A 13,246-nucleotide genomic window follows, 5' to 3' on the forward strand; every position below is an offset into this window, starting at 1 on the left:
ACAAAACTGCTGCCACCCTCCACAAATGGGGACCATCTCCTCCACCACAACATGAGAACACAATGAGCCATGGTGACAAGGGACACACTAAAACAGTCCACTTGATTTTGCATCTTTGCATTATACTACTCTAAAAATCCATTTTACCACGAAACTTCTACCTACACCTTTTCCCCCATAACATTTTGCTATAATGATTTCAGGTGCATATAATATTCGAGGTTCTCACAGCAGTGAAGATGTTGATTTTGGTCCTCTGTGTGTCGTGTGTAGTCTAGTAGACTCTACATAAAAAATAGGTATATACTACGGAGTTCTCTCAAAGCAATGTGACTTTAGCAAAATGATCAAACTGAATTAGTTTGGGAAATGAGCAGGAAAGGAATGAGATCTGATGTTACGCTAATTGTTTTAAAGAAAGCAACAATTTTATTTTTCAAAATAAAAACATGATTAACAACAAAGATAAAGAGTATGATAGTTTGGAAGTACAAAACTAAATGGGCACTGCAAGCCCATCTGTAAATGGAAAGACTTGATATACAATATAGGCCTCATACAAACAGAACAAACATACAAATACATATAATAAATTCTTCTCAGTCTACCAGTTGTGTCAGGTGATTTAATGGAGAAAACACCAACGTTTCAAGAACCATCTTCGGCCTCGTCCATTAAACCTAACACGGGTAGTAGCCCGAGATGAATTCGTTATACTTAGTCGACGTAAAAGCTTCAGATCATACATACATACACACTCTTAATTGGTTCGCTACTAGGATGAGCTGCTTCTCCTTATGAGCAACATACACTGAAATTTATAATGTTCGTAGGAATGTTCACAACCAAAAGCATGGTCAAGCAGTTAATAAAGTAAAGTTAGTCAAACCAAGAATAAAATTATGACAGGTTTTTGAACAACGAAATAATCCTGATCATAGAAACACTTTTATTTATTTCTGTCTACTGAAACTGAGGTGTGCGTCTTATTTGGCATGAGTTGTATTCAAAACATGCTAAATGAAGATACAAAACACTCGAGATGAAGGTGTCCATAACAGGAAATTCCTGCACTTCAAACAAAGCGCAATACAAGGCAACTATATATACAAAAGTTGGTACGTAACTTTAATCTGCACTGCAAGCAATCACAGCAGTCTACCGTTAAGAAACTTCGTGGCTCACCCAGTCGCTCAAGTATAAACACAACCACTCAAACAATTCTGAGAAATATTTATGCCAGCAAACTAGCATGAAAGATGTGGGCAAAAAAGATACTCCCACTTTAAGCCACTGTGAACTGATTCCTTTGCTACGCCACTTTTTCCTGCATCAAACAGAACTAAGTATAACACTTTACCAAAAAGTGTACTGTGAGACATTTCAAAGACAAACACCTCCAGGATGCTTTGAATTGACAATACACTTCAGATGGAATCTTTCTGTCGTACGTCTGTATAACAAAAGAGGAAAATTCTTGACATACAAGTCTCTACATCTAAATATTCTAGTCATCTGAAAAATGCTGTACATGAGACAATGCAGGTACCCATCAAGATTCTACGTGGCAGCCGCAGATGTTGCAGGGAGGGGAGTGGATGCATGGGTGGAAGAGGCTGCTACTGCAGTGAGGTCCTCTATCTTGCGAATTTTCTTGATACGCTTCCACTCGCCAGTGTTGTAGTTCATCTGAAAGTGTGTCTCGATAGTTGTAGTCACAAACGTGTCATCTGACTGTGGGACAGTCTCATGGTCCTCACTAAGTTTTATTGTCACGATGTTACCCAGATGCGGACATGGGTTATCTGCAACACAATGACAAACATTCCTTGACGTTCTAAAAAGATTCATAATAAAGTGGTGTGGGGCTGTAAAACAGTATTTACGTTACATAATAAAGACATATAATTGGAAAACTCTAACACTGGTTCACAAGGACTGTTCTCCATACAGTTAGTTAGTCAAAATATGAGCACTGCGTCTTCTGTATCACAAGTATTTAACAACAACAACAAAATTACAAAGTTACTGGCAGGCATAAAGATTATTTTTGTTGGGTGATGAATGAAATGCTAACCTACTCACTTACACAACAGGATAATTACATATAATCCATCTTGTTGTTTTCCTACTTACCCCTAGATCCGGCCATGAATCCAAGAATGAGGGCCTTTTCTGGTCGAGTCACTTTGTTTGCAGTTCTGAACATTTCCTGAGCCTCCAACATTTGTTCCCTCTGTTCAAAAAAGTAAACATATTGAAGAATCCAATACGTTAGAAGTTCGTAACTCTTTTAACAACATCAAGTTCATCACACAATCAAATATCTTACATTTAACAGCAAAAAAGAAAAGGATGGTGTCCACAAATAATTTACTACACTGTCCTATACAGCCTGACCTGCACAATGTGCTGTAATGACCAAGTATTTCGTGAAGAATACCATCCAAGCATGTGATAAATAAATGTGCATTTTAAATCAGCCTCCAGGGCACCAGCATTTACACAGAACAGCAAACAAATTTTTATTCACCGTGAGAGAAAGACCCTTGCGCTGAAGTGTGTTGTTTCCAGGGGCAGCACTCACTGCCTGAATCCTCATCTGGGCCACTTGTGGGGCCGATCGAATCTGGATCACCTGTTTTGGCGGGGTGGAGACCGCAGATTGACTCTGAACCGCTGTTACCACAGGGGTGGCAACAACGCTAGCTGTTGTCTGCAGCGACACAGACGGCTGTGAAGTTACTGGACTCTGTCACATACAATAGAAATCATAAAACTGAAAAAATACATTAAATAACTATGGATTATAACTGCTGACAAGGCCACGTCCCTTCCGATTCAATATTCACTATCATCATCGAAGTAACCAGGAAAAGTAGAGGTATTAAATCAAGGCGAGAGAAACAGAAGACACCTGAAGAATGTAATTTTATGAATTTTCATTGAAAAACCACACAAATAAAGATTGGAGTAAAATATTAAAACAAATCTTTGAGTAACAGGCCTGAAAATATAAACTGCATTATGACCCTGTGATGACAGGAAGCTTGCCAGGTACTGTTTGATAAATGCTGACCTGCAGAGTCGTGGGAGTCGCCAAAGGAGCATAGCTCGGAGTGGCAGGAGTTCCTGGGGGGGTGGCCACCAGCAGCGTCTGACCCTGAGTAGCCACATCACTTGCTGGAATGCCAGGTGTTGTAGGCAGGGCCGTAGCTTGAGCTGAAAAATATCATAAAAATAAAACTATTTGCAACTAGACAGAGGGTGCATTTAAATCCACACAAGGCACATTTTCTTTCTCTTCTTCATTTATTTTTTAGTCTTAGTTTTAATTTTCAGAAATGCTCCACAGCACTAACCTACTCTCTGCTTTGAGGTTATAACATCCTACATTTTTATAGTGGTGGTGACAATGTATATGGTGGCTGTAGAAACTTCAGAGAAAGAAACAAATATAGCAAAATAATGACCGATATGCCGTAGCTTACTGATACAAGTCTCAATATGCAAACCCCCTACACATAAATACAGCAGCTGTCATACTGGAATGTGTGAAAACTCCCAGAGCACACGTTTCGAAGCAGGGAAATGAACTGACTCAAACAGTGGGCTAACGTAGTGCTTTGCCAGACTTTGTTACCTGTGACATCCCGGGGTATCGCAATGATGGTTGTAAGAGTATGTTGTGGGGTGGCAGGACTGTAGGAGGGTGTGGCTGGTGCTGGTGTCGGGGGATTCATGGCAGTCAACCCCACAGCATAGTCCGGGGTGCTCTGGTTTGTTCCCGGCTGCTGGTTCTGTTGTTGCAACAGCTGCTGTGCTGCCGCGGCTTCCGATGCTTTCCTCGCTTCCTCCAGCTCTGAAATGTCAACGCACGTCACGTCAAATTCATGGATCATCATAGTTTAAGTGCAGATGTATGTTGAAATTTATAAACTTTAATTTTCCGAGAATCTCATTTCAGGGGGGCTGCCATGACAACTTGCTTTTACAAAACAACAGAGCTCTCGCTAATGTTTTTTTACACATTCAGCACATATTTTTCAACACCTCAAACAGTACAATTATCTTTAGTTTTATCAGAGGGTTAAAGTTTTAACATGAAACACAGATATGCCAAGAGGATGAAAAAATGTACAGTAAATAACACACACATCCGTCATGGCATTCTGGGTTGTGATGCCACGTGGACTTATTGTTTTGTGTTCAAGCAAAGGAATGTACACATCCACACAGTGAGAACTTACCTTGCATCCGTTTCCTCTTCTTAGCCTGCGCATAGCCCAATGGCTGTTCATTGATGTCGAGAAGTTTGATACCGCCATCTTTCCTGCCTGCCGGTGTTCTTGACATGGGGGGACGAGACATAGAGGGGCTGTTTAGAGAAGGCGAACGAAATCCTCCCGCTGGAACCCGACTTGGAATGCCTTTCAGAGGTGCTGTAAACAGTCAGAGAGTTGATTATCTGCCCCAATTTATTTTATGCTACATAACCTCTGCATTTGACAGAGTGTTGTTAAATACAATACGAATCAGTCAAAATGCATCTCAAGCCAGATGAAAGCAATGGTACTTTGTTAATGCATGACAGACAGACATGCAAATCTAGGTTAAGCCCTATGGAGAGTATTCAGCTTAAAGACAAAACACTTACTGGTATCAGTCATCTTGCGAGGCATGCCACGAGAACGCACAGGTACTGTTGGTGCTGTACTTTTCTTTAAGTTGCTGGCTGCATCAGCAGACTTCTGCAGGAGCTCTGCCCTCAGGGCTGCAGACTTTGGCTTACGTTTCAGTGTGAAGTGTTTTGTGGGTGGGGGCTGGAACAAGTACCACCTTATGGCTTATAACCAAAAGGGTTCAATATTTATTTATCTAACAACAATACTATATTAATATTAAGGTTTCTAACGATTATGTTAAAAGAAATTAATTTTAATCTTGGTCAAAATATATTACCTTTGTGATGTCAAATTAATAAATCCTAATTTAAAAGTAAAATACAAGGTAGCCAGGTCATATAAATACCTGCTGTCCAACGACACTAATTAGTGCTGACTTGTTCAGGTAGTGGCACTCAAGCGGCAACATTTCCATATCACACTGTCTCTTCACTGCAATGAAAGAACACTATAAGCTACCAATCAGAGTGAAGGCATTCTTTAGAAACATAATCAAGATATTCCAGAATATTGCCATCACTACACACTGACATTCTGTCAGCTGCAAGCATCAAGATATTTTTATAAGTTAACCGGTACGAAAAAGACTGTTACAATTACTAAATGTAATTACCTGTCACCATATTTGACCATTTGGAGGAATATAAAATTATATCCAAATACAAGCAGATGCATTTAACTTAATTTTATTACTGACATGTCAATTAATATTATCACATCAAAAAATCATGTGTACAAACAAGTCATAGTATTGGAAAGATAAAACAAACACTATGCACAGAAACAAATAACACTTCATAAAGTATGTTTGTGCATTACCCAACTGCTTTCTTACCAAGTTTCCTAAGGTCATTAACCAAGTCTGAGAATATGCGCCTATTTTCATCAACATCACCAATACTGGTATTCAGCGAACCTGTGCTTGGAAGTGTCTTCATGACTTCTGCCAACATTGACACCCACTGTTCACTGTCAACCTGAGCAACTTCCAGGATTTCCTCTAACTCGGTATGCCACTACACAAAATAAAATATCAATAATACTTATGACTCATAACACAGAGGTTAGTTTTATTCAACAAATTCACTTTTTACTCTATTACGAAAATTTGGGTTATAAAATGTAATTTGCTTAAACTACTATTTATTTTGATGCATTATATCACATTTACTTTTAATTTATACAGAAACTATGTACTTAAATTTCTCTTCATCAGACAATATGCTTTAAAATTAAAGACGTGCTACGACAATTCAATAATTCTTCCCCATTATGCAAATGTTCTTGTGTGTGTATACATGCATGCATATGCATATATAATAGTAAACAAACCTCCTCAACGTTCCTTCTCGGGATGTGGAAAAATGACAGCAACAGTTTTAGCTTAACTTGTGTTTGAAGGTCTGGAAAACAATCTTTGATATTCCTTAATACTTCAGCATTGAGTTGAGAACAAATCGAACCACCTGTCCATGAATCATTAGAGGTTCCAAGCTTATTATGTAGCCACAACGAAGTATCGCTGTCCCTGACATTCGCCATATTAAATGGAGGTATGGTATTTTTCCGATAGAGTACCCACAGAACTGACTGCCGGCCATTACCAAATTGTTTGGGCGGTAATTTTGAAATTATGACATGCAATACTTCTTTCCTGGAAGGTTTAGGCCATTAGACCCCTTCCGAGGCCACATACACTGTTCAGACTATCTCATCCACCTGATGGGTTATGTTGTAGAAATAATTAACTGTCCGCCATTATACCAATTAGCTACCAGCTGGTAGTCCAGTGGCAGAACTGTTGCCTCTGTGCCTCCAAAACTTCACAAACCCGCAGCACCAGTGCCTCTAAACTTGCACTGGTGTCTTTGTGGATTCCCTTCTTCCTTCCAAGGTACCAAGGTTTCACCACACCTGCATATCCTCACCTATTTTAGCCTGTGGGTCAACACAATTACTGCGGAGTGCCACTCGGTGACAACGGCAAAAGGCTCACAGTAGGACATGATCACCTCCGCCCACTGGAATTAATGAGATGTGACTGGCCAAGATACAAGTGTACTATTTCCACTACGCTGCCCATACACTCCGCATAGAACACTTAAGAATAAATTCATATACACAAGGCATGAAATTATAAAATCAACAAGTAACCAATACAATTCTTATTTTATCTTATTCAGTTTAATGCAGTGCATTAAGGTATAAGCAAAGGAAATACCATACCTTATACAATGTAGAAGGTAAGGTAGAATGTAGAATATACATATTTTCAACTTATTTCTCTGGTACCTTGATAAATCCATATGCTTTAAGGCTGTGGTTGCCATGGCAATGCAGATAAACAATATTCTATAACTGTAAGCTATATAACCCAGACAATATTCTGCTGGTAAAGTTTCTTAATTAGTATATTATAACTTGAAAGTATGCAAAAATATACAATCCTGGAGTTATATATCTTAATGACTGCATGGCAATATTATAATTTCAAAAGTTACTGTAAAGGATGCTAAATCATTTAAACTTAAATAACAACAGTATGTAGGACTAACAAATCAAGTTATAAGAACAATTTTCATTCCACAGAAGACAATAAAAATGAGTGACTGTGAAAATGCAAGCAGTGAGGAAGAGGATCATCACCAGACACAAAACTCAGAAACAAATTCAGACTTTGCGGAAGATCAAGCATTAATACCGGGTCCAGGAAATGCCTCATTCTTTGATATCAGTCAAAAGAACTTGAAACAATTCCCAAATTATCTTTATGCAAAGTGTTTGCATGTAAAGGTAAGATGTAATTTACACTTGTTAGGGGGGAGGGGATATAATAATATTACTGAGTATGCTCCTTGCAGCTTAAAACTGTTTCTTGCACTTTGCAGCACCTGTACTTAGAAGGCAACTTACTTCAGGACCTGAGCAATAACTTCTTCCCCTCTTTGCCAAATCTCCAATGGCTGGATGTGAGGAACAACAGCTTAAGAAACCTGCCTAAATCAATTGCAAACCACAATAACCTTGAGGTCCTTCTTCTCCAAGGAAATCAAATACAGGCCTTGCCACTGGAATTAGGTACAGAACAGACCAAGTGATGTCAGAAAGTAGCTCACGGCTATGTTAAAATTACAACTGGCTTCCACCGTCATGTGCATCATGCATGTTATAAACATATTAATCCTTTAGTGCAAAGAGTAATTTATGATAAATCCTCGCAAACAAATTTTTTGTTATGTTGCCACATGGAGATGATGTCAGAACAAATATTATTTGTAGTAATTTCTACTCCTTTATAGTATTTGCTAATGTTTTACACAGCCAGCAGAATTGTGCATAAGCTGTGAGATGTGAACTTTAAATGTTCATATAAATTAAAATAATGTTTTTTCACTGTAAAGTAATTAGCAACCTGGCTGACAGGTTACACGATAAAGTACTACCAGCATTGCTCTAACTTTCAGGACTTGTGCCTAAACTGAGGGGCATTCAGTTGTTAGGAAACCCCATCACATTCCCTCCACACGAAGTGTTGAAACAGGGTATCCAGAGCATAACTGCATTCTTGCGGGAGGGGTATAACATTCAAGCTCCGTCACCATCAACAATTAGACCAATTGCAGAACCTTTCTGCAAGGGAGTTGAACTAAGAGGTATATTACACACAAAATCCTACTATGTGCAGTGTCAGAAATGTTATTAACAGAGTAATGTTGTTTTCTTCAATTCTTTTGTTTTCATATTTCTGGTAACATTCTTTACTACATATAAAGGCAGAGTTCATAAAATATTTCACAAACAGCTCATATAAAAGAATAAAAAAAATCACATCATTAAATACTATATATTTCACATGTTACATACACATTTTTTTCTTCCACTAAATAGACAAGTATGTTTAATTCTTGCAGTGACATGACAGCCCCATTGCCTGCATTGATTTGGAAGTGTCACTACAGGCTGCCATACTAATGACAGTTCTTATTAAAAAAAACTTTATCAAGGGCACAACTGATCTTCGTGATGGAAGGACGTAACCATCACATAATTACTTCACAAGCAGAATGCCCAAAATGTTTAAAACAATAAAAGTGCACTGGTCTGAAAAACAACTTCTCTTGCAGATGGCTTGCTCTCACAAAAGTTCAAGACAAAGTCTGGGCTTGTGAAGCAGAGAAGAAAGTCATCTGCACTACACAAGAAGAGGGTAGCTTCCTCAAACCTTCCTGCAATAACTGTGAAGAGTTACCAGAAACTGGGGCTGCAGCCAGCACGACCAAAAACATGTGTTCCCCTTTCCCAGTATAAGCTATCGGTGCGTGATGTTATACAAACTCCATTTGGTTTAATAAATCTGAGTGGTCGATGGACATGCAGTCAACTCTGTCCTGTTGCTTAATACAACACGAATAACATTCTCTGAAAGTTCAAAGTGGTTACTTCTTTCACACCAGACATAACCTGTAAATGAATAAAACTTACAAAAACTTCATTTAAATTTCCACCTGACAGTCAATTAAGACAGAATAAAAAAAATTCTGGAAATAACTTATGACACATACAAAGATTAAAATGTCTCAGACTATATGGCATGGTAAATGAACTATAAATTACTAATTATACAATTTAGTACCACAGCCCTGTGCATTATATCCATCATTATCAAACTATTTTACATCTGACCAGTAAAATATTTGTAATGCTGCCACATCTGTTGCTGTCAATGTATTCAAAATATTTTGTACAGAATTTGTTATATTTGTAACCTGACTTCATATGAAAACTCACATACTTAGCTACAAATGCTTATCAGTAATTACTATTAAACCAAAAGCTACATATAAGTTTAGACTTAATCTTCATCTTGGTTTCTTTCCTAGGGGAATCCCAATAATAATTCTGTAAGTCTTTTTGTTTTCCATCTGAGCATTTTTAGAAAATTGCCATACATAGATGTGTTCTAAAAAAATGTATTTTATTTAAGGATGCTCCACCACCTGAAGAAGTCATCTTTAATAACAGGGAATACCTGCCAAATTTATCAAGCAGAATACACAGTGTCAGCACCAAGACCCTAAAATCACAGCTTGAGACTGAAAGGTTAGTTATTATAAAACTCTACTTGTCTGACAAGAACACAAAAGCAGCTGAATTCTTCATTTGTTTCAGTCACGTCATATTCCCTAATACTCTATAAATTTCCTGACAAAAAATCACACACAGCACAAATAATACTACAGGAAACAGACATTGATAAGACACAAGAAGTACAAATTGCCCAATAAGCTTCATTCTATTAGAAAAACATGACTCAAGCTGTCACTTTCTACCACACCATAACCATGATTCAGCTGTCTGTGTTTGGCTCCCCTAAAACTAGTTTCTAAATTAGTTATAATTACAGGAGTAGGAGTGAAGCAAAGATCCAAATGAACCTGCTGAAGGAGATGTTTGTGACAAGGATCAGGGAAATGTTGGAGAAACAGGCTGCCATTATCCAAAGAACAAAGTAAGCTGTGTGCTGTATAACAGTTTAATGAGTTTATTGCTTTACATTCTGCTCTCTGACTCAATATCTTTTTTTCAAATGCAGAGACAAGGAGATGCTAAGAAGGTGGAGACAGGATGGACCACAAAGAAACTGCAAGCATGGTATGTGATAACACACAGTGGTGTCCAGGATCATTTTTGTTCAAATACATCAACTTCTCATGGAAACTGCCATAAAGCCAATGTTCCACACTCACATATGACTGCCCCTAACCAGCAAGCCAGTTATCACCACAGTCTTCTGTTGGGGTTTCATTTGGCTGATCTCAGAATAGGGATCATGTTTTTCGGAATAAAACTGGTAACACAAATTTGCATGATTTTAACAAATACTCATTTAACTCCTGGAATCAATGCACATTAATTTTAACCTGGACTGATACAGCACAGAAAATTAAGTGCCAAATACATTTTTTAAAATTTCTTTTTATAACAAACTTCATACATAACTAACTACATGGAACACAGACCTTCTTGACAAGCCTGTCAAGAAATTCCACAATTTTTGAAACCTGTAGATTCCTAGGATATGATCTACCAATACTTGTCCCTTCAACTTGGTAGACTTCTCACACCACCAACCAAATAACATGTCAAAATAAACAAAAGCATCAACGTTCATATGAAGATCTTATGATTTTGCAGAATCTGGTGAACTACCATATGATACTGACCCAAACTACTTGAAAATGCCATCGAGAGCTGAGCTGCAGAACCCCAAGATGGCCAGGAAATGGCAGAATAAACAGGCACAGAAAAAGGCTCTGAAGTGAGTGCCAGTTGTTGATTTTCACTCTCTCTCTCATGCACCAAGCTTAATCCTTCCAAACCCAGTGGTAACTATATGTACCACATGCCTTAACAAACCATAACTGCATTTTTCCTAGAGGGGTTCCATATGATTCTTCAAAATAAAGGTAAATTATTTCCAATCAATAAAAAAGTGATCTGAGATGAGTTGTACTTCTTTTGAGGAACAAACTGAATTTTTAAATATTAGTTTATAAGAAAACAGTACTTGACAACTTTAACTATCAGTCATTACAGACAAGTAAATATTGATGACACATCAACAATGTGCAAAATGTGATTTATCATTACAGAAACATTGATGAAGAGATGTCAGACATCTTCAAATCTCTACTGGAACTGGACAATTCATGGAAAGACACGGGTCTTTCCCCTCAAACCAAGAAGACCATCCTTAACAACGAGATGCAAATGGTAAGAGTAAATTTAACTTAAAATCAGCACTTGTGCGAATGAAAGCATCAGTACAAACAAGCACTGCAATTTCCTATAACCCTTTAGCAACAAGTCTTTCCCCCCTTGATATGCCAAAAAAAACATTTCAATGAACATTTTGGTTTACCCTACAACAGTGGTATTCAACCTGGGGTACGCATACTCCTAGGGGTATGCGAAGACATCTTAGGAGATACGTAAAATTTTAAAAATATATATATATTATTTTTTGATAAACACTGAATAATCAGTAATGTAACTTATTTAATTTATTTTAGATGTAGATTATATACTATGTATAACTTGAATTATACACCAACAACTTTGGGGGTACAAAGTTAAAGAGAAATTATATCTGGGGGTACGCGAACAAAAAAGGTTGAATACCATTGCTCTACAATACCAATTTTACCACTGGACCTAATTCTAAAGCAGTTAAAATCTGCAATATCATCCCTCTAATAGCCAGAGGACCATCTGCGCCTGTTAGGCAGAATCTTGGCCTTGATGTGACTTGATTTAGTCAATCATCACATGTTGATGTTTACTCCAATACATGCAACAATACGGTGCAGGTGTGGGTTCAGAGATCTTTCTTTAATCTTTACGGGTCATGCATACATCATCAGATCTTGTGTGGTGTCCAGCTGGCCATGCATTGCATGGTGCCGCTAAAAGTCAGCTCTCGAGTTTTATTAACTTCTTGTACTACCCAGCCGGGCATTAAGTAGGTTGTTTCCCTGTCTATTATCCCTCTTCTTTGTCCCACCCAATCCCATTCTTATATTTACTTTTTAAAATTAATATTCTGTCACTGTCTGCTCCCAACAGTCAGCAGCCTGCATGGTATATATGTCCCTCTTGAGCCCAACTGTATTTCTTAGTATTAAAATGAAGTAGGTTACAGATAAAGCTGCATAAATTCATGTTGTTCAGTTGGAACAGCTACAGAAGAAGCTTCAGGTACTCCACTTCCGGAATGCACGTCAGAACGTAGCCATCCTGTCCCTCCCAGTCCGAGGACAGCACATCCATGTTGGGGGCAGGAAAAATGTCTGACAACCGCGACTTCATCCAAATCGTGTGAAATAAACATGCATGCTTTTTGAAATTTGATGTGATCTCTACACAAATGAGTTGTTTCATAAGTTAAATCATCTCCCATATTGTATGTCATTAAACAGACAGCAGCCAGTTTTGAACTTTGAACAAATACATTATGCTAACCACAGGTTATAAGTCATTTTTTTTAAACATGTGTTGGCTCTCTGCCTGATCCCTGTGCTGTAGATAAGAGGTCCTACAGACATATAGCAGATAATTTCATTATCTGTATTCTTCATCTGGTAATTGGTAAGGGGATTATAAAAGAGGTGAAAGGATTTCATCAGATACATCCTGGTGTCCAGTGTTTAGCATATTTTGCTGTGTAACACAAGAATCCAATTCCTGTGGGATTCTGCATATAGTTAAAATTTGACCTTGAAAATTACAGTGTAAGTTTCATGCTCACAATCGATTTTCTATGTAATCTGTAAGAATTTGGAAGAAACAACACAAACATTAAATTGTACCTTTCATACTTTCACATACTTAGTCCAGCTACATATACAGAATGTTAGTTGGACTTCAAGTCTAGTAACACAATCTCAGAGCAACCTGCAAAATATCAGTTCGTCTGCAGTTTCAGATAACAATATCAAAAACAAATGTGATTTTATGTACGAAACTCCTATTTTAACACATTCACTGCAAAATATGTCACA

General features: G+C 37.8%; 2 protein-coding genes across 2 annotated transcripts; one reads left to right on the forward strand and one right to left on the reverse strand.

The window, feature by feature from the left end:
• Positions 1-406: 406 nt before the first annotated feature.
• On the reverse strand, positions 407-6,243 carry Nelf-A (Negative elongation factor A). Its single transcript, XM_087346166.1, has 10 exons — positions 6,018-6,243; positions 5,521-5,701; positions 5,032-5,117; positions 4,658-4,823; positions 4,251-4,442; positions 3,644-3,862; positions 3,080-3,222; positions 2,534-2,752; positions 2,137-2,236; positions 407-1,805 (listed from the first exon to the last, which is right to left on the reverse strand). Exons 1-10 carry the CDS (start codon positions 6,225-6,227, stop codon positions 1,561-1,563), a joined length of 1,761 nt encoding a protein of 586 aa, XP_087202292.1. The 5' UTR covers positions 6,228-6,243; the 3' UTR covers positions 407-1,560.
• Positions 6,244-7,044: 801 nt separating this feature from the next.
• On the forward strand, positions 7,045-12,711 carry LOC110827286 (uncharacterized). Its single transcript, XM_022058794.2, has 11 exons — positions 7,045-7,077; positions 7,275-7,478; positions 7,574-7,763; positions 8,150-8,338; positions 8,810-9,000; positions 9,670-9,785; positions 10,090-10,194; positions 10,279-10,337; positions 10,881-11,004; positions 11,339-11,459; positions 12,417-12,711. Exons 2-11 carry the CDS (start codon positions 7,287-7,289, stop codon positions 12,537-12,539), a joined length of 1,410 nt encoding a protein of 469 aa, XP_021914486.2. The 5' UTR covers positions 7,045-7,077; positions 7,275-7,286; the 3' UTR covers positions 12,540-12,711.
• Positions 12,712-13,246: the final 535 nt, after the last annotated feature.

The sequence above is a fragment of the Zootermopsis nevadensis genome, unplaced genomic scaffold, assembly GCF_977971745.1.
Source record: "Zootermopsis nevadensis isolate Lab colony 2312 unplaced genomic scaffold, Znev_1.0 Znev_ptg000010l, whole genome shotgun sequence".
Classification (NCBI taxonomy): domain Eukaryota; kingdom Metazoa; phylum Arthropoda; class Insecta; order Blattodea; family Termopsidae; genus Zootermopsis; species Zootermopsis nevadensis.

Excerpts from the sequence above, each read along its gene's own strand:
- LOC110827286 (XM_022058794.2), top strand. The coding sequence starts at position 7,287 with ATGAGTGACTGTGAAAATGCAAGCAGTGAGGAAGAGGATCATCACCAG. Across the intron at positions 9,001-9,669 it reads TTTCCCAGTATAAGCTATCG|GATGCTCCACCACCTGAAGA; the intron begins GTGCGTGATGTT and ends ATTTTATTTAAG. Across the intron at positions 10,338-10,880 it reads ACAAAGAAACTGCAAGCATG|AATCTGGTGAACTACCATAT; the intron begins GTATGTGATAAC and ends ATGATTTTGCAG.
- Nelf-A (XM_087346166.1), bottom strand. The coding sequence starts at position 6,227 with ATGGCGAATGTCAGGGACAGCGATACTTCGTTGTGGCTACATAATAAG. Across the intron at positions 5,702-6,017 it reads CGAGAAGGAACGTTGAGGAG|TGGCATACCGAGTTAGAGGA; the intron begins GTTTGTTTACTA and ends TATTTTGTGTAG. Across the intron at positions 1,806-2,136 it reads ATTCATGGCCGGATCTAGGG|ATAACCCATGTCCGCATCTG; the intron begins GTAAGTAGGAAA and ends ATTGTGTTGCAG.